Raw genomic sequence first — 26,421 nt, forward strand, 5'->3', positions numbered from 1 at the left:
CTCGTCACGAGCGAACACTTCAGCTCGCTTCGACAGAATGCTCTTAATTTCCCGTTGTTGATGTGCTGGCATGTTGCTAACAATCTGAGCGGCGAGCAAGGATGGGTCAATGCAAACCTCGGTTGTTGGAGAGGTCTGCTTGCATTCACAAGATGGGCTGTTAGTGTTTGAAACATCATCTTGGCAAGATAGTGCTAGCCATGGGGTTTATCTCAGCCTGGGAGTGGCATTGGCTGGAGGCCTCCCGAGCTGTGGTGTCCATATACATGGTAATTGCAGAAGGAGCCCTGGATCATAACAGCATTCGACATCCTGGGCAACAGTCGTTCATGGCACTGCACACTTCTTCCGTGGTGGAATGACAAATTTCAGTTGGCATGGGTGGACGGAACACCAACTGCGCATGACTTACAGAGAACCAGTCTTCACCCAGTATAAGTGGCACAGCATTTTTATCGAGGGTGGCGGCTTCGACCAAACCAGTGATGGGTCCCACAGAAATCTTTAAGCAGATGGCACCAGCCGGAGCCACTGTTCCTCCAACGACAATTAGAGGTGGTCTTGTCCAGGGCAAGAGGGGCAAAGAGCTGATCAGGTGACGAGAAACAGGTGTCACTTTAGATCCACTGTTGGGAGTTGCATCCACTTGGCCTATCCCAGCAATTGTGGCATTGACAAGGGCGCACTGGACCAGTGATCCATCAAGGTTCCTGGAAAGGGTGCTGTGTAGAGCTGGCGAAGGATGTGTTGCAGATGGTGGGGCAGTAGCTCTAGTTGGGCACTTGTATGCAAGATGTCCCTTTTGGCTCTTGTTTCTTGTTGATCTACTGGTAAAGCCGAAATTCACTACGGTGCTCTTGTTTTGTCTGACACTACCTGTATATTCGTGCGCTCTTCACAGTGGCGAGGCACCTGTGAGCTTGGCGTTGATAGCTTGGCGCTTGAATACATCGGGCGTGAGAGTCCACGAGACGAGTGGCTCAATGTTTGGTCAAGTTACGTTACGATGTCCATATACGCGGCGACGGTTTCTGGTCATTGTGCTGCAATAACAGTGGCTAGGTTCACGTCGGCGATGCCCTGAAAGGCGTACTAAATGGGCTGAGTGTCGGTGAAAGTGACTGGGCATCCCGAAATGAGCTTCAACTTCGCGAGAGAGTAGTTAAAGCGTTCTCTCCGTGCGCTTGCATGTGACAAGTAGCAGCTTGTTGCCACTATAGCAAGATTTGTTTGGCACTGAATTGGTCTAAGAAAGCTTGCCTGAAGGCTTCCCAGGTGGGGCACTGGCAACCAATGACTGCTTTCCAGTCCAAGGCTGCTCCACGAAGCTTTCCCAGAGCGACAGCCAGTAGGGTTGAAGGCTCCTCCCACGAAGCTAGGTTCCGGGTTCATTCCAACTCTTCAGTCCAGTGGGACGCTGAAACGCTGCCGTCTCCACTGTAAGTAGGAAGCAATGCGAACAGGTCTGGAAGAGTAGCGACGAGGACCGGGGCTGCAGCACGCTGTGACACGTGAAGAAGCTGTTGAAGTAACCCTGTCAGCAACTCGGTACTTTGGGCTGCATTGAAAGTCGGTGGCGACTTAGTGCTTGGGTGCTGGCTGGGCGCTGAGGAGTCTGGGGAAGACAACAAAGGCGTCGTTGGGCGATTTTGGGCGATATCGTCGAGGAGGCGATTGATAACTTCTTCCTTTGGCCCGGTGACGTCCAGGTTTCAGCAGGTCAACTCTTCACGGAGAGAAAGCCCACTGTAAAGACGGCGAGGTCCTCAGGCCTAGCCTCGTTCCAATTCACGAGCGGCGTGGCGTTCACAACAAAGTAGCAGAAGAGTCACGAGAGACGAAAAGGCGAGCAGGTCAAACCTTTTGGGTTTTGCAGGCGAGCTACTTTATCGGGCGGGCGGTTGGGTGTCAGCACAATTGTTGGTGAAAACAAATGGCAAAGGCGCGGAATGGCTCAGATAAAGCGGTGAAGAGGCGTATCGGGCGGCGGACGCTACACAAGGACGGGCGCTGTGCGGCGAGTCTGGCGGCTCACTTCACAAGACGGTCAAGACGCGACATTTCAGGCATGGTTCGGGGTCGACTACGCCAGTTGTGAGGGCTGGGTGGGCTAGGCATGAAGGCTGAGGCATGGTAAAACGAGAAGAACATGCTTTATTTGAACATACTGAAAAACCTGCCATCCAAGCCGAAGGCGGGAGCGAGCTTAACGAGTCTCGGCTCTCGCTAGGGCCTGCAGCTGCCATCATGGTGCCACAGGTGGCGCTAGTAATTAGCTAGGCCGCTACACTACCATGCGTGCGGGCGCTCACAATGCCTTGTTAATCATTGTGCTCACTGGCCCATCTGGTGCAATGACCATTTCTTTCTCTGCTATTTTCCATTCCCTTTGTTAAAGGGGCCCTGCAGGGATGGTCACAAAAATGTGCAGATCTGTAGTAGAGGCTCCTGAGGACACGAAAGCCAAATATCATAGTGCAGCACACGGCCTGAATTCACACTAAATGCTCAAAGTGAGCTAAAATTGCTTGCTCTTCTCTCGTCAAATGACGGATCGAGCTCAAAAATCACTCGTAACAGTCGTTTCAGCCATCAGCCTATTTGAGCATGGTGTGCTCGGTTATTACAGGAACCACAGGGGAGACCGCGACTTGTCCACGTGTGCTTGCACAATCGCCCTGAAAAGCTGCATATTTAAAGAAAAAATGAGAGAAAAAGTGATGAAGATCATGAGGTGCGCGTAACCTGTTTTTTTACCCCATGCCATCCCTCCCTGCTTTGCTTCCAGTGCTTTTGTCAGGACGAGAGAAGAGAGAATGCAATTGTAGCGTGCAACGAATTTTCGCAACTCCACTTGTACTGAAATTCTAAAAATTTTTGCGGCAGTGAATTTGTCAAACAAACTCCTTTACTGAATCCATTCCATGACTACTTGAAGAAATGTTGCAGGGCCTCTTTAATGTGAATGCTGATTAATTGATATGCGGGGTTTAACGTCCCGAAACCACCATATGATTATGAGAGACGCCGTTGTGGAGGGCTCCGAGCTTTCGACCACCTGGGGTTCTTTAACGTGTACCCAAATCTGAGCACATGGGCCTACAACATTTCCGCCTCCATCGGAAATGCAGCCGCCGCAGCCAGGATTCGAACCCGCGACCTGCGGGTCAGCAGCCGAGTACCTTAGCCACAAAACCACCGCGGCGGGGCTTTAATGTGAATGCTGTCTTGAAACAAAAAAACCTGCTGTTCTTTGGAAAGCTGGCTATCAAACGTGGAGAAAAGAAGTTTAGAGCACATGCATCTCTTGAGGAATTGAAGACAAGTAGTGCTTTACAGAAAAATACTTGTTTACGGAAATCCGTCAATCAGCAGCAGTTTCAGAATATAACGGATAACAGAAGCAAGACGCTCTATAATTCCAGTATAATTCCAGTTTGCACTTATCGCCATCTTAGTGCTGATAAGCAGCCCCGCCCCGGTGGTCCCGGTGATCTAATGGCTAAGGTACTCGGCTGCTGACCTGCTGGTCGCGGGATCGAATCCCGGCTGCGGGGCCTGCATTTCCGATGGAGGCGGAAATGTTGTAGGCCCGTGTGCTCAGATTTGGGAGCACATTAAAGAACCCCAGGTGGTCGAAATTTCTGGAGCCCTCCACTACGGCGTCTCTCATAATCATATGGTGGTTTTGGGACGTTAAACCCCACATATCAATCATCAGTGCTGATAAGCAATATCTTATGACATGACTGTCACGGAGTGTGAATACGGACTGACATCAGCATGTACAGTTAACTCACTAGTTTGTTAAAAAACAAAAACCCAAATTTAAGGTGACTAACAAACAGCTTAGACAATGCACACCACCAGTGGTGTGACAGCTTAATACTTTATAGAACGAACCTTTTGCCCCCCCCCCCCTCTCTCTCTTCATCCCATATAGAGGAAAGGCAAGCTGCAACCTTTTCTTGCACCTCCAGAAAGTACAAATTAAAGAATCCCTACAAAAATAAAAAAATGCTAAACCACAAGGTTCGGTGCAGGTCTATGTGAGCTATGCTTTCATGACAGTGCTTTCTTTATTAAAAATAGAGATTTCTTCTATAACACATTCGTAGATCTCTTTCCCATTCTTGCAATTGCTGTGCCCTGCCTTGAAATGCTGCAGCTTACTCAGGTTTTTCCGTATATCTTCCTTTCCCAATTTTTAATAGTCACTATATGCCCATGTTTTCTTCTCTATAAGGTCATTTAGCATGAATAATTTTTGACCTTCTATCTAAATGAAACCTTTAACAAAGAGGGTCCCAATATAGTTTTATGAGAAAATTAATCAAATGTGAAAACTTACCTGAGAAATGTGCATGAGGCATTCATCGATGCTTCCATACACCAGTGAGAACAAGAAGGACACTTTTTCCTGAAACGTAAACATTTCAGCACTTGGTGCAGGGCCGATATATGCAGTAACCAGTTTTGAATATCTGACAACCAAATAAGGGAGAGTACGAGCAATTGGAAGAGGAAACGATTTAGGAAGGAGAACAATATGTGGACGTCTATCACACAGAACCAAAGGTAAATAAACAAACACCACGACAGTCAAAGTGCAGAAATTTGGAGATAAGAGAATAATCATTAGTGTGAGATGCACCTGTTTTATGATGACATGCACACTTTTTGCAGTCAGTGTAGCCATTAATTTACATTATACAGTGGCCTCTGTTTTAACTTCAACATCTGCAAAGGAAAATTTTTCACTACCCACTTTGTTGCTGTTGTTCAAGTTTTGCAAGATCTGATGTTTTCTTGATCAACATTGTTAAATTGAATACCTCACATCATTGTTTTTCCAGTTTCTTGAGATTTAGTTTCCAACAGGTATAAAAACCAGTCCTCCCTGCAGCATCTCGTTTCTTCTACAGTAAGGTGCATACGTAGGAGGAATAATTGTCTTTTGAAAAGCAAAATAAAACTGATTTTTTTTTTTGCAAAAGGTACGTTTGTAACATACAGGCACTGCCACAAGTAGTGACCAAGTTTCTCACACAAAGAATTAATATTTCGTACATGATAGCAATTTATAGCACCACGACAAGCTACATTCCGACTAACAAAAAAGCACAAAAAATTGATTCTTTCATGACATGCTGAATGATGTAGGCTGCAGTAGTAGGAATGAAGGGTATGTCCCAGCTGGCTACTCACTGTCTAACAAAAATATTTCAATATCTTCGGTTAAGTGTTAAGCCTTGCTTTTCTGCATTACCTCATAACTTTAATCTTTTACTCTTTGCAACCACTTGGGAGTGATTTCTCAGTAATCAGAACACCTATAATTGAATTTTTTGTTACAGTACTGAGCTGCATGAATAGTGTCCACATGATAGGAACATATTTTTGCATTTTCGTATCAGTGTTTTCTATTGTCCATTCACTAAACAACTAATTAACTGCATTTTGAATAGAAAGTTGTGATGTGCTATATGATTGTTGATAGTTGTCATAGTCAAAGACTACTCCTACCATCCTGAAAATTATGACTCCTGGTAGCCAGCTATCATAAGTGCTTAAAGCAATTTGATGAGTTCTTTTTGTACCATTGTTTTAAAAGCAATGCTAATTATTTCTTAATGAACCTTATAACTAATATGCTATTTCTAAAATAAATTGCACATTGGGAATCAGCAAATAAAACTGGACAGGACTGTGCAGTTCTGTTAAATTAGGTAAAGGTCCTGATAAAGTTAAGAAAACCCACTTCCTTCTTCGGTTTTGTTGCAGAAACTCAAAGGATAATGCCGGGTATATTACATATAGATGCAGACTTAAAAAGGCCCTGCAACTATTTTCAAATATTCATTGAATGGCTTCATTAGTTGCAGGGTAGTTACAGAGATTTGTTGGGAGCTTCAGGCACTTTCTCTTTCCTTTGATACCAGGAAGCACACTAAAAGCTACGCAGGGACAGGAATGACAAGGGGACAAGAAGATGCACCCCTTCATCAGGATGAGTCATTACCTTGAGCACTATGGCTTTGTTTTTTTGTGTTTTTTTTTTGCCAACCAGCTTTAGGTTGTCCTGCCTGCTAAAGATGCTGCCCGGGTCCATGGACTTCCCGTCACTAGAGGCGCCGCTATAATCATCACCGGTGGGTGGGATGGGAGAGGGGTCAATCCTCTTTTCACCCAGTCTTGCCCAAAAGAAAATTTTTTAAAGTTTATTCATTCATTATTTCATTCTTCCTATAACTGTTTTCAGTCTTCTCTCATCCTGATGAGTGCATTGGAAGCTAAGCAGGGTTGGATGGCACAGGAAAATGATAAGTCACGCGTGCGCCATAACCTTCAGAACTTTTTCTTTCTTTTTTTTTTCTTCGAACATGCAGCAGCTTACTTTTATTGTGATCGCACGTGGGCACATAACAGCTTCTTGTAGCAACCACGATAACTGTGCAACTTATGATACCAAACAAGCCAATGGCCATAAATTTGGGCATATGGCATGGTCATTTGAGAAAAGTAGACAATCATTAAACAGAAACTAAAGGGACCAGAAAAATATGTTGCATTTTACAGGAGTTTAGTTTACTGAGAGATGAATAAGATTGCAATGTACAAGTACAAAATCAATTGTGCTGTGCTGGATGCAGTTAATCCGTTTAAACCTTTGCAGTCCAAAATGTTTACCCACTTTCTGCCTCTACCAGTTCGAAACTATTTTGCCAGTTTCTGGCATCACGAAGATTAACATGAATTGCAGAAGAAAAGGTGACCAGATATTTATTTTTGCTCCTGCATTCAGCAGGCAACTTCTTTGGCGATGTTTCAGCAACGTACGATAGCACTAAAAGCATTCTCTGGGTACTTGCCGGCACTGTTACTTGAGGTTTTGCAGAAGAACAAAGGTGTTCTCTCCACCGCCATTGTCGTCTTCGTCAATTATTTCTAACAAATCACTGCCATCACTATCTGGTGGAGGCACGTAATTCTCTCCCTGAATAAAGTCGTCCTCGCTTTCGCTAAAAGCACCACCGTAAATCGCATATGGTGAAAGCATGACCATGCTTCTCAGCAAGCCACGCCCGAGTAGGTATGCTTTAGGCTCCGTGCTGAACATAGCACTGCACCCTAGTGTAAAAACAAGTAAACCTCAACAAAGAAAGCATCCTCATTCCTCAAGAGATAGCGCTTCATGCATTTTAAAAATATGTGCAACTTCCAGTGAAAGAACTGCCAAATATAAACCACGAACACCCTTGTGGGGCGGTGCTCGACAGCGAACTGCTGAGGTCGTGTTGCACTGTCGGGCGTTAACTGACAACGAACTGCAAAGGGTTAAGCAGCAGTTCCATTTAAGAGATTTTCATTTACTGAGAGTCTACTATATATGGTATCATTTGTAGAAAGAACTAAGAACGATTTCTAACTGACTTCGACAATTATTTGTAAATTTGAGGCTGCATGCAGCACTATAATATTTGTCACATGTGCTCTCAGAAGCTTCGACCACCAATCAGCCACGTTTTCTGACCACACTGACCAAGTGCTGCAGAGGCTCCAAGAACTTCTCTTACCTTGTGGCCCAGTGTGAGTGCTGAAAGCTTTGTAGGGAAAGACGATGACAAGGGAACAAGCAGCTACATCTCTACGTTAGTGCATGACAGGACCATGAGCACTTTATTGTTTTTCTTTGAATTTGCAGCTCATTTTAAGTGTGTGCATAGGTGTAATTAAATAGTTACAGTGTGGCACAGGCATGTCATGATACACTGTGGGGACTGCAATAAGTAGGCAGCTCACAACGCTCAAATCCCAATGGCAGTGTTTATGTGCTTTTGGATATGTGACACAGTCGATGTTTGATACATAAAATCAATTGTCTAAAGAAGAGTGTTGATTTCTAGCCGACTTGGAAGTTTAATTTTCAAATTTCATGTCGTGTACTAAACTATAATGTGTTGCTCACATTTTTGCAGGAGCCTCGACCACCAATCGGCAGCATTTTCCGCACTATAGTCAAAAAGTCTTGCAGGGCTCCTAATCCATAGCCATTCTAACATAAGATGCCTTTGGAAAAAATTCAATGAGAACTAACAGAATTATACTCGCCATCATGGCTACTAGCAGTGCTGACCAACACTCCCAGGTTTAAATGCACATATATACCCCATAACACACAAAGAGAGGGGAACGACCGTCGCTGTAGCTCAGTTGGTAGAGCATCGGACACTTTATTTGAAGGTCGCAGGTGCTGTCCCTGCCAGTAGCAAGTTATCTTTTTGACCACTTTTCTTTCTTCACATTTACATTACAAGTACAACTGATAACATCCCTTATACTTTCCACGGCATCATTGGCAGTTCCCATTAATATTGTGTCAAGCAAAGAAAAAAACAAGCCCTTAAATTTCCACTTCTTTGGTAAAAAGTGTTTTAAGATATATTGCCGCGCGCTTGATCTGCCAGCGCAAAAGAGGCAGACGAAGTGGCAGTTCCCCTCGTGCCATTGTTCTGTTTTTGGCTGCGCTGAGCCGACCGCTCTTCGGACTTTTGTGAGGACGCCTTAAAAACGTCTCCTGTCTCTTTAACGTGACATTTTAATGGTGGAGGTGCTGGGTAACCTCACCTATGCAACAGACTCCTTCTAGCAGCCGGAACGTGACCCAAAACCCAGAGCTTACGCCGGTACACCGTTTCAGTCGGAGGATTCGAGGACTGTCCCCCGAGTTTGTGCCTCACAGTACAAGTACGTCGACTGGTATGGAGAATACTGTTGCTGTCACCGCTTCCCCTACCGCTGGAGCCGCCGCTGCTCCAACCGCTGCACCCGCAGCTGCACCCACTCATTACACGCTACAAAAACCACGTGTTCCGAGTCCCTTTCGTGGTGGCCTCTATGAAGATGTGGAAGATTGGCTGGCTGAGTACGAGTACGTAGCGGATTTCAACGGGTGGGACGAAGTAGCGAAGCTCAAGAATGTGTACTTTAGTCTTCTGGATGGTGCTCGCACATGGTTCCAGAACCGCAAGGGCCTCCTAACGTCGTGGCATGAGTTCTGTCACAGGCTCCGCGAAACGTACTCGAGTCTCGATCGTCGAGAGCGCGCTGAAAGGGCCCTCCAGTCCCGCATGCAGATGCCTAATGAAGGTGTGGCTACATACGTGGAGGATATGGTTCATCTGTTCACTCGCGCCGATCCAACCATGCCGGAAGACAAGAAGCTGCGACACTTGATGCGAGGTGTGAAAGAGCAGCTCTTCGCTGGACTCATTCGTAGTCCGCCTAGAACGGTCGCGGAGTTCCTCACTGAAGCCGTCGCCATGGAAAAGGCGCTGCAGCAGCGGAACCAGTACGATCGGCAAGTGAATGCTACCTATACCACCGGGCTAGGCTCGTTCCCGACCGACGTGGGAGCGCTTCGCGAGCTGATACGTTCGGTTGTTCGCGACGAGCTACAACAGCTGCAACAGCTGAACCAGGCGCAGCAGCAGCCTTCCACGAATTGCATCGCCACCATCATACGTGACGAAGTTCAGCATGCGCTCGGCACACCTCGCCGCGAGACACCAACGCAGGTTGCTGCACCACTTCAGGCGTTCGCAACTTCAAGTGAACCTCTAGGGGTGACCTACGCAGACGTATTGAGACGCACCGTTCCGTCGTCCACGACACCATCCCCAGTGAGTGGTTTCCAGCGCACCACTTATACCGACACGTTCGAACACAACGCACCTGCACCAGTCCCACTACCAGCCGCAACCCCGTACGCCACACTGCAGTCCGCACAGGTGGTCCCTTATTTTGCAGACACTCGACCCGTCATGCGTAAATCCGACATATGGCGCATGCCCGACCGACGACCGCTTTGCTACCACTGCGGTGAAGCGGGTCACCTCTACCGAGACTGCCAGTACCGCCGACTTGGGCTGCAGGGTTTTCCTGCCAATTCACCCCGCCCCCGGTTTGGACAGAGACCACCAGAAATTGAAGATTTTATCGCTCGGCAGAACGTCCCACTCAGGCGTCAGTCGCGCTCACCGTCACCGCGGTCGTCATCTTATTCAGGCAACGGAAATCGAAGGCCGCAAGGACGGTCTCCGAGCCCTCGCCTGGAAAACTAACGCCAGCGACCTTTCGAGGCGAGGCCGCTGATTCTCGACGTGATGAAGACCTCGCCCTCCAATCGACGCGACATCGGACCAACGGAAATTCGACTACGCCGGCGCCTGTATCCCAGCTGAGCGACTTTTCAATGGACATACCTGTGCTGCTCGACGGTCGCAATTTAACTGCCTTAATAGACACTGGTGCTGACTACTCGATTATTAGCGGACAATTGGCACGTACCTTGAAGAAAGTGATAATGCCTTGGACAGGATCGCATGTACGTACAGCTGGCGGACATGTTGTAACGCCGGTTGGTTTGTGCACGTCCAGGCTACAAATACGAGGCTGCACGTTTTTGGTCAGCTCCATCGTGCTACGTGACTGCTCCCGCGAATTAATTCTCGGCCTCGATTTTCTTCAGGAATATGGCGCCGTAATCGACCTACGGCGACGCTGCATTTCCTTTTCGACAGTCAACGCTACGTCAAGGGACTCCAACCGCCGTACAACCGCCCTCCGTGTTTCCGACGACAGTGTCACAATACCACCTCGTGCAAGTATCCTAATTCAGGTGACTTCCGAAGGAACCAGTGACGGTGAAACAGTGGCAGAGTGCAACGTCTCCCTGCTGCTGGCGCTTGGAATTTCTGTGGCACGAGGCATCATTGACATTCGGAACGGTACAGCCGAGGTCATGATTACAAATTTCACCAATGAGCATCGTCACCTTTTCCGGGGCACTGCGGTCGCCTACGCTGAAGCCTTGGAGGACGTCATTGAGTGTTTTGCCTGTGAAGACAGTAGCCGCAATGGACAAACCGTAATAGATGTTGACATGAACAGTGCACTGCCAGAAGAGAACCAGAGGGCCTTGCGAGAGCTATTGTTTGAATTCAGGGCGTGCTTTGCTCAGTCGTCTAAAGTGAGTCAGACGCCAATTACACAGCACAGGATAATCACTTACGACGACGCAAGACCTATTCACCAACAGCCATACCGCGTCTCGCCGACAGAACGCGCAGCTATCAAGCAGCAAGTGAAAGAAATGATCGACGACGGCGTTATCCAGCCTTCGAACAGTCCCTGGTCCTCACCGGTCATTCTGGTTAAGAAGAAGGACGGTACGCTTCGCTTCTGTGTAGATTACAGAAAGCTCAACAACGTCACAAAAAAAGATGTTTATCCGCTGCCGCGTATTGATGACTCGCTTGACCGACTACGACGAGCGAAGTATTTTTCTTCCCTGGATTTAAAGAGTGGCTACTGGCAAATTGAGGTTGATGAGCGCGACCGCGAAAAAACCGCCTTTGTCACGCCGGATGGCCTCTACGAATTTCGGGTGCTACCGTTCGGACTCTGCTCTGCGCCAGCTACCTTCCAACGCATGATGGACACTGTGTTGACTGACTTAAAATGGCAAAGCTGCCTTGTGTACTTGGATGATGTGGTCGTGTTTTCAACCAGCTTCTCCGAACATCTGAAGCGACTACGACAAGTACTTGAGGCGATTCGGACGGCTAACCTTACGTTAAAGCCGCAAAAATGCCATTTCGGTTACGAAGAACTAAAGTTCCTTGGACATGTCGTAAGCGCAGAAGGCGTCCGTCCTGACCCTGAGAAAACCGCCGCTGTCGCAGCCTTCCCGACTCCTGCCGATAAGAAAAGTGTGCGGCGGTTTCTTGGTCTATGCGCGTACTACCGGCGCTTTATAGGCAATTTTTCGAAAATTGCCGAACCATTAACTAGACTCACTAGAGACGATACGCCGTTCGTTTGGAGTGCTGAACAAGAATCAGCATTCACAGAGCTTCGGCTTCGCCTGGCATCACCACCTGTTCTTGGACATTTCGACGAGGAAGCCGAAACAGAAATTCATACCGACGCCAGTAACGTCGGTCTGGGCGCGGTACTCGTCCAACGGCAGGAGGGAATTGAAAAGGTTATCGCCTACGCAAGCCGAACCCTAACACGCCCGGAGTCAAACTACAGTACCACGGAGAAGGAGTGCCTTGCTGTCGTGTGGGCAATTGCTAAGTTTCGACCTTACCTTTACGGCCGTCCATTCAGAGTAGTGACGGATCATCACTCGCTGTGCTGGCTTGCGAACCTCAGAGACCCCTCCGGACGACTGGCAAGGTGGAGCCTACGTCTGCAGGAGTACGACGTCACTATCGTGTACAAGTCCGGTCGTGCACACGAAGATGCGGACACGTTGTCACGCGCGCCAGTTGAGCCTGCCGCTCAGAGCTTCGAAGAGGACTGCCCTTTCCTTGGCTCCGTAAGCGTAACAGACTTGGCTTTACGGCAGCGAGCAGATGCTCAATTGCGACCTATCATTGAACATCTAGAGGGCCGCAACGTATCACTGCCCCAGCATATAACTCGCGGATTGTCATCCTTCTGCTTACGACAGGGCGTGTTGTACAAGAAGAACGCAGCCGCCAGCAACAAAACTTACCTGTTGGTCGTCCCCGCAGAGCTGCGTGAGGAAATTCTATTTGCCTGCCACAACGAGCCTCCATCGGGCCATCTGGGCATCACCCGAACCATCGCTAGGGTACGAAAGTCTTACTACTGGCCGAAACTTGCCGCTTGCGTTAAACAGTACGTTCAAGCCTGCCGCGAATGCCAGCGCCGAAAATCCCCATCTGTTAAGCCTGCGGGATTACTTCACCCTATCGAGCCACCCAGAACACCCTTCGATCAAGTCGGCATGGACCTCCTGGGTCCGTTTCCCTTGTCATCTTCCGGCAACAAGTGGATAATCGTCGCTACAGATTATCTAACCCGCTATGCTGAAACTAAGGCGCTTCCTAAAAGCACGGCTTGTGAAGTTGCTCAGTTTTTCATCGAGAGAATTGTATTACGCCACGGTGCTCCATCCTGTGTCATCACAGACCGAGGAACAGCGTTTACAGCAAGGCTCCTTGAACAAGTTTTTCAGTTAAGTTACTCCACGCATCGCAAGACAACAGCGTATCACCCTCAGACAAATGGACTGACCGAGCGGCTTAACAAAACGATGACTGATATGCTGTCTATGTACATAGACGTACAGCACAAGACGTGGGATGAAATACTGCCTTACGTAACATTCGCGTATAATACCGCTACGCAAGAGACCACACGATTCACTCCGTTTCGTCTTCTATACGGTCGGGACGTTCAGACGATGTTGGACGCAATGCTCCCATGCGACATTGACAACATCGAGAATCTCGACGAAGATGCTGAGTGTTTCGTGCAACGAGCCGAGGAAGCACGTCAACTAGCCCGCGTAAACATCAAGAAACAACAAGGCGTCGATGCACAGCGCTACAACCGCTGCCACAGACAAGTCGATTATAAACCAGGTGACCAGGTGTTGGTTTGGACCCCTGTGCGCTGCAAAGGTCTCTCTGAGAAGCTTCTCAGTCGGTATTTTGGCCCGTACAAAGTGCTACGACAAGTGAGCGACGTCAATTACGAAGTCCTTCCGGACGGAAGCCAACCACCCCGACGCCGACAGCTACGACCCGAGATTGTGCACGTGGTGCGGTTAAAACCGTACCACACACTGTGACAATGTTTTTTTTACGATACACGCTTCGTTTAGCATCGAGGCGATGCTCTTCAGGGAGGAGGGGCAGTGCCGCGCGCTTGATCTGCCAGCGCAAAAGAGGCAGACGAAGTGGCAGTTCCCCTCGTGCCATTGTTCTGTTTTTGGCTGCGCTGAGCCGACCGCTCTTCGGACTTTTGTGAGGACGCCTTAAAAACGTCTCCTGTCTCTTTAACGTGACAATATTCATAAATGTATTCTGAACAATATACGTTGTCGGAGGATAAAGTGTGCAGCATGAATGTTTCAAGCAAAAAATGCCTATGTGAAATTCCATTGGGTGACTTGGGAGCAATATTTCGTGCTTTCCTGGAGACAAGTCATACATGTTGAACTGATAAGATATAAAATGTTTTAGTCATTAGATTAGGTTAGGTTATCATAACTTAAAGAATTTAAGATTAGCTCCTTTCATTTTATAATTAAGTTTGCCTCAGATAGAATGGAAAAGCAAGATTAACAGTAACTTAACCAGTTTTTCACAGGACTAGTCACAACTAGAACACTGAACACAGCAAAAACGTACTAAAATTTAAAAGAACTTATGGTTTTATGAAAAAAAATGCCAGGCCTGCGCAGTAGGCACAGCACAGTCACAGCGAAATATAGAAGAGCGACCTTTCAGAGCCTTTTCAAAACACTCATTGGGTAACTACTGCAAGCACACTTGCTTGGTACCCACTAGGGCATTAATAATAAACTTTTCGGCAGTAGGCCGGCATTCACTATGCTATTTTTCGTCATTCTTCTGAGAAGCGTGGTATCTGCTAAACACTTGCAAGGAATTTTGTGCGAATGGTTAAAGCAGTGGCTGACGACGATGAGGAATTATGTTTGAAGTGGGTATGCACCACAGTTAATAGGGGAGCAAGAACAAGCTTTTGTGATAGTTGGGAGTATTAGAAGGACCACTCGTTACGCTATTCGCCTTGTGCGACGACTGGTTCTTTTTTTTCGCTGTTGTAAAACGCTTTATAAGTCGTATTAATGCGATTGCTTTCCCAACATCAAGCGTGCCTAAGACAAGTTTGACAAGTCACAAGCACCGGTGTAGCTCAGTGGTAGAATACTGGGCTGGCACCCAGTGGACCCAGGTTCGAGCCCCTCTGTGCCATTGGTGCTAGGTCATGCCTGCCTAAAGCAAGTTTGTCAACAAGTTACAAGCACCAGTGTAACTCAGGCACCACTTTATCATTGGTGCAAGAGGTTTTTCTTTTTTTCTAATTTCGCGTGATGCAGTTACGGACACCGGCGGCGGCAGACGATAACAACTGCGTGTGACCCGAAAAGTGATCTCATAACAGCTTTCGCTGTAAAATTAGACATACCCTTTTGAACACATAAGGTTTAATAAAGTTTCCTTCCAGCATTTCCACCACTTGGTCATTCTGAAGATTCATCACACTGTTCTTGCTGTACAATCTGTCAGCATAGAAATGAACAAAACATCAGTGGCAAACCCTAGGCATTGGGTACAGATTAAAGGACAGACACCCTGAAGAAAATACTTATCAAACCCAACTTACTTGGAGAGCAAAGGTCCTGTCCATCTCTTCACGATACTGGATTCACTCAGTGGAAACTAAAAAAAAAAAAAAAAAAACATCTAAGTTCAATCACCTGAATATCTGTTCAAACTTCAATTTAAATACAAGTTAAAATCTATATACTTACTTATGCTAAGGTCGCAACATGTGCTGATGAAAATCGATTGATTGATTTATATGTGGGGTTTAACTTCCCAAAACCACCATATGATTATGAGAGATGCCTTAGTGGAGGGCTCCGGAAATTTCGACCACCTGGAGTTCTTTAACGTGCACCCAAATCTGTGCACACGAGCCTACAACATTTCCGCCTCCATGAAAAATGCAGCTGCCACAGCCGGGATTCGAACCCGCAACCTGCGGGTTAGCAGCCGGGTACCTTAGCCACTAGACCACCGTGGCGGGGCGTGCTGATGAAAAGAGAACTTGATAACAGCGAAAGGTAGAAATTGCTGGCTTGTATCTATGAATTACTTTGTTATACATGTATTTTGTGTACTATCTCGTGACAGCTTAAAGTACTGCTGCTTCTAGCTATCTACTAAGATAACGGCTTAGAATGCAAGATATCAAACTAATAGGCTTATATTATTGCTGATTAACAATTTTAAATGACACAAGCATTGCCTCAGCCTCTTGTGGTCCCACCACTTTAGAATGAACTCTTCTTATTCATTTATTTATGCCAAACCCACAACACCACATGGCATTACAGTGGGGGGGGGGGGGGGGGTGAATAAGCGAGAAAAAATTCAAAGCATACAGATAGTAGCAATTCATAGGTTCATAAGTTCATAAAAAAAACATACATAAATACATATACAAGAAGATGAATAGCGTACACTATAGTGTACAATTGTGAATATATGTGCAAACAAAGAATAAAAAACAATTTTAAAGGTATACAAGCATACATATAAATAAATTACCAATGAAGTATACTATAAATATAAAAAACATAACTACATAGACACTAATGCACAATACAGAAAATTACAAGCACAAGCACGCAGAAGGCATCATCACGTCTACTTTCTCTCAACATCTTTCAATTGTATTTAAAATCGCCAGACAGCATTATTCAGACATTTTGCTTAGATGTAGTGCCATATATAGGCGGTCGAGGCTGGTATGGTATTACACTGGGCTAGGTCACTCATCCCAGCAGTTAGCTATGCTTGCATTGAGTGAACATATTTAAGGAACACAAAAGTGGTGGCAACTTTAGAGTGGAAGGATTAGGCAGTACACTGCCATGTGATGCAATTTAAACCAAAAATAAGTCGGTTTTATTTAAGCTTTCCAATCAAGACAATTATTAAATTAAGTGTTTTCATAGCTTCGATGATCTACTGCAGCATACATGTCAGAGTCTATGAAGAGCTGCAGCTCCTCCACATGCACATACCTTATTGCCAGTAGCTACTGTATGACTGAGCAATAGCCTTCGCGCAAAGCAAACATATATCGTTTTAAAAATTTACCTGAATAGCTGCTACACTACACAATAAGCTTAGACACAAACTTGTACAAGCTTACGAAGATTACCAATTTTTATCGCCACATATGAGAGGGTCAACTTGGTATTTGCTGAATCAGGTTACGAAGTGAAATAAAAAGTAGATGTATTCACGCCTTTATGAAATGCATCAAAGGGGCCATGACAGCCAATCATAATCTGTGTTGAATGGGTTAATCCTTCAGCTTTCTAAACAGGCTGGCAAAACTTTTGCACATTTGTTCGTGTACTTAATTTATAATTGAATATTTTTACAAACATGCGAGCGGACTGAGAGCCAGGCAACACAGGCACACTTGCCTGCCATGACATAAGCTCCTGGCTATGCAAACAGCTACATTCCGGTGAACGATATTGTTCCATGGTCAGCTGTGCATGCAATCCTGATATTTGAGCATTCTTGTGCTTGCCACTGAGAGTGAACGATTTGCAGTGCCTGAAACTGTGGTAGTTGATGACAGCATCACTCCTTGCTGTACATGACAGCACACGGGCCATGGCATACAGCCAGTAACTCCTAGGGTGTTCTGCCCCGAAATACTTTCTTTTATGGCCCACTTTTCATATCTGAATAGGCATATATAATTTTCGCTCAAAACCACAAATTGTTGAGTGACCATGTCATGGCCCCTTTAATCGTGCCATTTTCGATAAAAAAAAAGGAAACATACCTTAAGTATTGGATGATTTATGTCTTCAGGTACAAAAAGAATAGACTTTGAACATACTTTCAGCCGTCCCTTTTGTCTCCTGCAATGAATATTTTCTGTAATGTAATGCAGATCAGCAGGTAAAAATTGTAGGTATAATCCTCACCTTCGTTGTGCTTCTACCTCCTTCACATTATCAGGATAAAGGTACACACTGTAATCCTTGAAGTAAATTTCCCCAGGCTCCAAGAGCAGGAGAGAAAATCTGCCATAAGATAGGCATGGTTACAGTCAGTACACTAGTGAGAACAATCATTAAGTGAGTGCATTGTTGCAGCTTTTAGTTATGTTCCTTTGCACTATATTAGGTTTTCAGATTGTAAAAAAAGCACTGGAGAAAAGACAAGAGTAGTAAACAAGAGAATGGTTAACTGTAGCTGTAGAATGATTACAAACATAAAAATCATTAGTGATGAATGCGTAGCCTAAGGTCTCTGCATTTCAGCGCATGTTTTGTCAAACTTAAGTCTTGGGGTTCCTAGAAAACGCTTTGAGCACTAGATTGCTTCAATAAGTACTATACCTACAATAAAACCAATTACGGTTTTCAATAAAAATACAATAACTGTTGTGATTTAATGTCCAAAACAACCACATGATTATGAGAGATGCTGTAGAGAAGGGCTCCAGTAATTTCGACCCTATGAGGTTCATCAACATGCACCTAAATCCAAGCACACGAGCCTCAAGCATTCCTGCCTCTATCGAAAATGTGCCTGCCATGGCCGGGATTTGATCCCGCGACCTATGCGTTAGATGTCATGTGCCTTGGCCACTGTGGCAGGTTAATTACAGCTTTTAAACAACATTATAAACTCCACTAATAGTTGAAATTTCACAGGTCTAGGTTGAAAAATAATCAACAAACTAATGCACTGCTATTCCAAGCGATTCAGCTAGAAAGACATAGGTATGCTGTGAACCACAAATGTTTTTTAACATCTACATCTACACAAATTCATATGCATGGCCAGTGTAACTCAGCCCATTATTCAGTTGTGAAGGGTGCAAGTACCTTCACCGTTCCAAGAACAACCTGGTTAGCATCAAGCTCCAAAATATCTAGAATAACCAAACCATACCCAGCCACCCAAAGATGTCACACTTCATCAGAGAAGGTGGTAAATACATCCCCGTTTAAAAGCAAAGTGCTTAAGACTACCACCAAAATTCCTATAAATGAGGAGCTTTGTAAAGACTCGCCAACAGCATGGCTAAAAATTTTGTGGATATTGAAAATCGCGACCACATAAAAGCTCGTAAAATGGCCAAAACTCATGACAACCATTACAGGATGTAACCGTCAGCATATCCACTTACTCCTCTGTTCATCAAAAATGATCACACCAGGGAAATTGTAAATGTAAGAGTGTCTACAAATGAGTGGTATTTAGAGTTCGTTTCAGAGCCCATAGCTTGGGGCAGGGGCGAAGGCAGAAATTTTTGCCGGGGGCAGGCACCTCTCTGATCTCAAGAGGAGGGGGGGAGGTGACAGGCAAATGGTCATTTTGCACTATGTATGCCATGGCGAAAAAAAGAAATTGGGGGGGGGGGGGGGGAAGAGAGCAGGCCTGGGGTGCCACCCCCTGGCTATGCAATTGGCTTGAGGGAAAATCTTATCAATTAAGACAAAGTGCATTAATTCATGTACAGTATCCCCAGATTAAAATAAGAGATCAATTGTTTTTAGTATAATGACTAGTATGCCCAATTGTTTGAGATAACCATATCATGTTACGATGAATCTGGTCTCTAAACATAATTTTGACAGTAACGTATGCATTCGAAGTCAAAATCACATTGAAATGACAAACTGAAGACAATAGAAATGAAAGTGTGAGTGTTTTTACTTTATTCTGTGGCTACTATACTTTAAGTTATGTGCAGTTAACCTCAGGGGATAAAAATGAATCCAGAGTGCCCCACTACAATGTGTCTCAATCATATAGTTTTGGAACACAAACCCCTAAAAATTATTTTAAAGATAAAATCACGAAAAGCATTACCAATGTATAAATCCAAGAATAAGGAAGACATAGTGGTGGGACTACAGTGTTTATGGTTATCAGTATCATTTCTGTGAATGTGCTCTGTAGCCTATCTTCATTGCCAAGAAAGGCTGTGCATGAGTATAGTAATTAAATACTAAATGAAACTTTATAGTTCTCCACTCAGATGCTGGGAGAATCGTATATTTACCTATTGTATAATGTCTTGATCAACTTTACTGACCCCACTACTTTCTTTGGGGAACGCTCTTTGACTCTGTTTAAATATCATGTCAAGAGCATCCTAACATTCACAGACTTCCTGTGGTATACATGGTGCTCTACAATGATGTTTATTTACCAGTGACATTCTAGTTGGATTCTATTATGCTTTGTTAATTAATACATTAACTACATCAGTAACATCTGTAGCTTTAACACATTTGGTACCCACCTTGCACTTATCAAAATTCAAATAATTTCTCACACATCAAAAACTCAACATACTTATTTAGAACTTTGCTATCCGGGATTTCTACGATCCCATCACACATAGAACTACTTTGATGTACGAACTTACAAGAAAGTCAATTAACTGCAGTTACTTTACATCAGCCTACATAGAATATAGAAAAAGGTAGGCACCATTTCCTATTACCAGACATACACATTAATTGGAGTCAATTTATATCAGAATTTCTAGGAGCCTTGAATTGGAATAACCTAAATTCTACTGTTATGTGCCATCATTCCACCTACTTGTTGAAAAAAATTCTAAAAAGTTCTCTTATCTTTATGGCTTAATAAAACTGTCTGTTGTGACTGCTATTAATGACACTAATTTTCTGTACTTCTTCAGCTATATAGGTTTGGAACCATTAAGCAATACTCTTTGGTCTTGGAAGATGTTTATGCCTATGCATTTTATAAAACTAGTGATTTCTTGTAAATAACACCAACAAGTAAGAGATGAAGTGCCATGTATTATCTATTTAGGCTTCTCCCAACACTCTGGGGCAAGCCATGATGCTGCACTGCCTACAGGTGCTTCCGTGAGGGCTAATAATGATGGAGACTGTGATAGTGGCATTTCGCAAAAGATAAGCGGTCAACAATATCCTATACCTGTGATAAATACAGCAGCAAATCTCAATTTAGACCTTTTGGCGAGTTTTCCCATATGTGCAAGATTTTCAGAAGAGGTCATCTGACGCTGACCGCAATAGTTGCACATGAACATATCAGCGGTGCTTCCAGCCAGTAAAAAAAATCAAATAAAAACAGCTAACATCCCTCTTGATGTCTGGTACCTCAAATACCGTAACATCATGGAAACGAGAAGCAAAAAAGCCATTGTTCATGGCACATTTTTTGCCATTTCTTGTGCATAAGCCACAAGAGCTCTGTGGAAGCAAAACAATGATTTAGACAATATTGCGTGAAATCTACCTACACAATCGTCTACCTTTTTTTATTGTTTTTTTTTGTGGCTGAACTGCCACATGTACAATGCGAACAATGAATAAATAAATAAGTTAAAAAATAAAGAAACACTCTAAAGTTACAGAAGCACACTCTAAACACACACACACACGGCGAGCAAACACAATAGAAACGGAAGATTTTACAGCATTCTCAAATAGCAATCTCATCTGACTAGCATTCCTTTGACCTAAGCTATTCTCTCGCATTTTTTCTAGTTATATAGTTGTATCAGCATTTCACCCAAGCCAAGATATGTGTGTGATGTACCATACGAAAGCAGAGCTGTCCAGTTTTTGGTGTTTCATCGTCAGTAATCTCTAGTTTCATTTCTGTTTCGAATAACGAATCGAATATTGCCCTGTTCGATTGGAAGTGACATGTCGAGCATGACACTTACGGGTTTCGATATACTAATTTAGCAAGTAATCTAGATCCCTGTGGACAGCAGTACTTTGTACACGCGACACACTCTGGAAAAGCTGCCGCGGTATGTTATTGCAATAAATTGCGCATTTGATTCGTCCATTGAACGTGCGCTGCAAGGAAGTTTCAATGGCGCTATTCGCAAGGTACGTGCACCAAGTACATAGTCAGGTTAAAGTATATTCCGAAATCTAACGAAGATACAAAACGAAACAAACAAGTCTCTCTAGGTTTCGCAACATTCGGCAACAGCGATGTTATCTTGTCATCAGCGCCTAGTGCCACGCCTATAAATTTTGAAACATCGTCAACGCCTGTCCTTGCTAAGTAAAATAAAAAACGATGAATCTTCAAAGGCCAATTCATCTGAAAACGCATGGAACATATGAAACATGACAAGAAGCTCGAAATCACCATCGACTGACCCTTAAACATAGAGGGACGGGCTGTATCCTAACATAAACGCGCCGAACAGCTTTCTTGCGGGTTTAAAAATAGCCAACATCCGAGTGAACATAGTTAACTTTTAGCAAGCAGCAGAGTTAACTACAAGAAACACCTACCTCTCGGAGTTAGGAGGTTCGATGAATGCCATTGCACCGAACTAGAAACGCTGTCAGGCTTGTTGCATTGCCCACGTATTTTCATATGACATCATACACTAACTCAGCAACCACACAAGACATAAAATTTTGAAAATGTCATCGCAATACATGAGCGCCTTGCACAACAACTAACCCGTTCTGCTAAAAACCCTAGGCCCTCGCTCTATTGCATACACCGGCCACACCGGCTTTTTACCACCTGATAGTGGCTAGAATAGGGAAGTGTGATGAACGCGCCGGCTAGCGCGTAACGCCTTGAGAGAAAACCACTAGATGGCGCTAGCACACGTTAAGGGGCGGGCACTTCGGGTGCAGGATAGCTAGTAACGAGGAAAACAACCAGGGAGACTCCTTGACAAGTGTCATGGACAGATACGATTCCAAAGTGGTACCAGTATCTAAGATAGGTAGAGTCCGGGGCAGAAATAGACGTAGCCACGAGCGCAAAGCCATTCAGACATAGGGTATATTAACATGCAGGATGGCTGGAACAGGCTGAAGTGGAAAAAGATAGAAGAACAGCTAAGCGAGGAGAGGCCGATGGTATACGGTTTTGTAGAAAAACATCTTAAAGACATTGAACAACCTCATAAAAATCCGGACTACTCGTTGGAATACTGTAATAGAACAGAAGGCAGCAGAAAGGGGGGTGGTATTGGGGCATCCATTCATAAAAGTACAGACTGGCAAAGGGTCAAGCAGGAGGGCAAGGAACATTTATGGCTAAAAGGGAAAGTGGCAGGATAAATGACACTCCTTGGTTTGGTGTACTTGTGGACGGGTAAAAAGGCCAGAGAGGAAAACAATGCAATGGTAGAGTGTATATCAAAGGACATTGAGGAGTTAGGAGGGTAGAGTAAATGACAGTGAAGAGTTAGGAGGAGAGTGCAAGATAATTTTACTAGGAGATATGAATGCGCACATAGAAGATATAGAAGGGTGTACCGACCCAACAGGCAAAATGATCAAGGATATGTGTGAAATGCATGATTTGATCATTTGTAACAGTACCGAGAAGTGTGAAGGGCAAAGAACATAGGAGGTACGTAGGAAGACTGCAGTCGACGATAGATTACGCACTGATGTCACATAGGATGTATGATAGGCTCAGGGGAATGCACATAGATGAAGGTGACTCCAGAAGTCTGGGTAGTGATCACAAACGTAGCAAGCTAAGTTTTGGAAGAGCAGGGAAAGTGGGAAGGAGACTAGATGAGCAACTACAGAAAAATTTTTATTCAGAAAGGAAAATAAAAATCGCTACTAACCAAATTCAGAAAGTAATCACTGAGGATAATAAAACAGTGTGGGCATACCTAAATCTAATTAGACTGTTTGAGCTAGAGCTTGCTAAGGCACGTGACAAGTCATCCCGGAAGACATATACCCAAGAGTTTGTGTGATGAGGAATTTAGGAGAGCCATAGCAAAACGTCAGGAAGCCTCTAGGGAACACAGACATGCTAAGCAGCGGGGTGAACCGACAGATGATGTTGAAAGAAAATGGAAAATCTTTCTAAGATGTAGAAGGGACGCATCCCTCCTGATCAATGAAAAGATTAGGAAAAAGGGAGCTCAGTGGCTGACAGAAGTACATAAAAAAGATAGAAAGGTAGCTGCGAAATTTCGGAACCATCTAAACTCCCTAAGAAATTAGACGAGCCTAGATCAGAAGTTTATAACTACAGCTCAAGGTGCTAGGCTAGAAGGGAACGAATATATTGAATATATAAGAACAAGGGTGACAGGAAATTTTCAACAAAGAAATGCTTTCTATACCACAAAAGGCAAGTATGAATCAAGTGGCGCAATGGCTCCATTTTTACAACGAGAGTGGGAAAGAGCTGGGAAGAAGGTTCTTAGTAGCACATCAACAGGCCCAGATAGATAGATATGTGGGGTTTAACGTCCCAAAACCACCATATGATTATGAGAGACGCCGTAGTGGAGGGCTCCGGAAATTTCGACCACCTGGGGTTCTTAAACGTGCACCCAAATCTGAGCACACGGGCCTACAACATTTCCGCCCCCATCAGAAATGCAGCCGCCGCAGCCGGGATTTGAACCCGTGACCTGCGGGTCAGCAGCCAAGTACCTTAGCCACTAGACCACCGCGGCGGGGCAACAGGCCCAGGTGGCATTCAAATTATGCTGATAAAGACATTAGGTCCGAAGTCTAAGCAGACTTTGAGAGAGGCAGAGAGCAAAACAATAATCGATGGTGAATCCCTGATGGATGGAAACAGCAGAATGAGCATGATCTCTAAAGGAAACGGGGACAAAGCTGACATGAACAACTATCGTCCTATACCAGTGACATCAGTGGTTTACAGGCTGGTTATGCAGATTATAAAGAAAAGACTGCAGGCATGGATAGAGGATGAGAGGGTGCTGGGGGAACTGCAGAATGGGTTTCGGAAACACAGGAGGTTGGAAGACAATCTGTTCTCACTGACGCAGTGCATCGAAATAGCAGAAAAGGAACACAGGCCCTTGTGGCTAGCATTTTTCGATATCAAGGGAGCGTACGATAGCGTGGTTCAAGAGGAATTGTGTGGAATACTGGAAACACTAGGCGTGGAACATGTAGCCACTAATCTTTTAAAGGGTATCTATAAAGGTTACAAGGTAGTTATAAAGTGGGAAAAACAGGTATCCAAGCCTGCAGAGGTAAAACGGGGGCTTAGGCAGGGGTGCCCCCTGTCACCCTTGTTATTCATGATGTACATACAAGGATTAGAGGCAAATTAGAGGGAAGTGAACTAGGTTTCAACCTCTCTTTCGTCAAACAAGGAAAACTCATTGAACAGGCACTACAAGCATTGATGTATGCAGGTGATATAGTGCTAATGACCGACAAGGAAGATTTGCAGAGATTGATGGACATCTGCGGTAATGAGGGAGAAAGGTTAGATTTCAGATTCAGTAAGGAAAATTCAGCAGTCATGATTTTTAATGATAATGAAAGTAGTGAGCTTAGAATACAAGAGGTCATGCTAGAAATAACAGATAAATACAAATATCTGGGCTTATGGATAAGCAATGGGACCGAGTACCTAAGGGAACACGAAATATACATGACGACTAAAGGTAACAGGAATGCAGTAGTGATGAAAAATAGGGCACTGTGGAATTGCAATAGGTATGATGTTGTGAGAGGAATATGGAAGGGGTCATGGTTCCTGGGCTGACGTTCGGCAATGCGGTCTTGTGCATGAGATCAGAAGTTCAAGCAAGATTAGAAATTAAGCAACGTGGAATAGGTAGGCTTGCTTTAGGAGCTCACGGGAATACACCAAATCAGGGAGTACAAGGTGATATGGGATGGACATCATTTCAGGGCAGGGAAGCTAGCAGCAAGATGAAATTTGAGAAGCTATTGAGAGAAATGGGGCAGGAGCGTTGGGCTTGGAAGGTATTCAGCTACCTGTACATGAAGAATGTCGATACAAAATGGAGGAAGTGAACCAGAAAATTGACTGGTTAATACTTAGAAAACAGCAGGGGGCCAAACCAAAAAGAATTATTGGTTAAGAAGAAGGTCAAGGAAGCTGAGACCGGTATGTGGAGAGTTGGCATGATTAAGAAGTCCACACTAGAGATCTATCGAACTTTTAAGCAGGAAATTGCCAAAAAAAAAAAGGATCTATGATAATACTCGGGGTAGTTCTCTACTGTTTGAGGCCAGGACGGGAGTATTGCGAACCAAGACATATCGGACCAAATACCAAGGGATAGATATGGTATGCTGTGCGTGTGGAGAGGAGGAGTAAACTGCCGAACACTTGATAATGTTCTGCAAAGGCCTTCACCCTATAGTTCAGGATGATGGCGCGGGGTTTTTCAAATCACTGGGGTTTAGGGACAGAAAGGGCCAAATAGACTTTAAGCGGGTAAAATTAACTAGAAGGAGGTAATCTGATTGGTGGCGAAAGTCGAGGCACGAGTGAAAATTAAGCCTTTCACTGCAAAGTACGAGTCCTCAACCTCACTATTTAAAGGAAAAAAATCTAGTCTTTGGTTCACTAAGTATTACGGCTTGGTGGCGTCATTCACCGCCCAATCTAAAGGGTACAATCATATCAATCCATCCATCCATACGTCACCCAAGGCGGCGCTGCGCTGTGCAGGGACGTAGGGTGCCTTGATTAGGGTGTCTTGATGCCCGCGCGCTCGGGGGCGCGCGGGCATCAACTCAAGCGGGGGCGGGGGCGCGCGGGAATCAACTCAAGCGGGGGCGCGCGCATCGAGGCTATCTACAGAGACGGCAATCAACCACGCGTGCGGCATATGTGAAATATTTAATATATATTTTTTTTTCTCGTGCATGGCCTCAAATGGCGACCGAGAAAATATGTTAATTAGCTTCTGGAAAACAGGATGCCTACGCAGGCGCGCGACTGAACTGAAATATCGTCAGGTACGTCAGCAAGATGC

The 26,421-nt window shown here is 44.8% G+C and overlaps 1 protein-coding gene across 3 annotated transcripts in view; it reads right to left on the minus strand.

Moving 5' to 3' along the window:
• Positions 1 to 22,194, minus strand: part of LOC119177060 (protein FAN) — a 181,793-nt gene extending 159,599 nt beyond the window's left edge. For 2 of the 3 annotated variants that reach the window (XM_075878063.1, XM_037428427.2), the window contains exons 1-6: positions 21,944 to 22,193; positions 17,591 to 17,689; positions 17,446 to 17,524; positions 15,235 to 15,290; positions 15,037 to 15,130; positions 4,352 to 4,420 (exon numbers count right to left, since the gene is read on the minus strand). In XM_075878063.1, the coding sequence (XP_075734178.1) occupies positions 4,352 to 4,420; positions 15,037 to 15,130; positions 15,235 to 15,290; positions 17,446 to 17,524; positions 17,591 to 17,689; positions 21,944 to 21,975 (429 nt within the window). In that variant the 5' untranslated portion in view covers positions 21,976 to 22,193. Of the gene's footprint in view, positions 1 to 4,351; positions 4,421 to 15,036; positions 15,131 to 15,234; positions 15,291 to 17,445; positions 17,525 to 17,590; positions 17,690 to 21,943 lie in introns of all 3 variants that reach the window. The other variant, XM_037428428.2, reaches the window with a different exon arrangement.
• Between the last annotated feature and the right edge of the window lie 4,227 nt (positions 22,195 to 26,421).

Source organism: Rhipicephalus microplus, chromosome X (assembly GCF_043290135.1).
Source record: "Rhipicephalus microplus isolate Deutch F79 chromosome X, USDA_Rmic, whole genome shotgun sequence".
Taxonomy (NCBI): domain Eukaryota; kingdom Metazoa; phylum Arthropoda; class Arachnida; order Ixodida; family Ixodidae; genus Rhipicephalus; species Rhipicephalus microplus.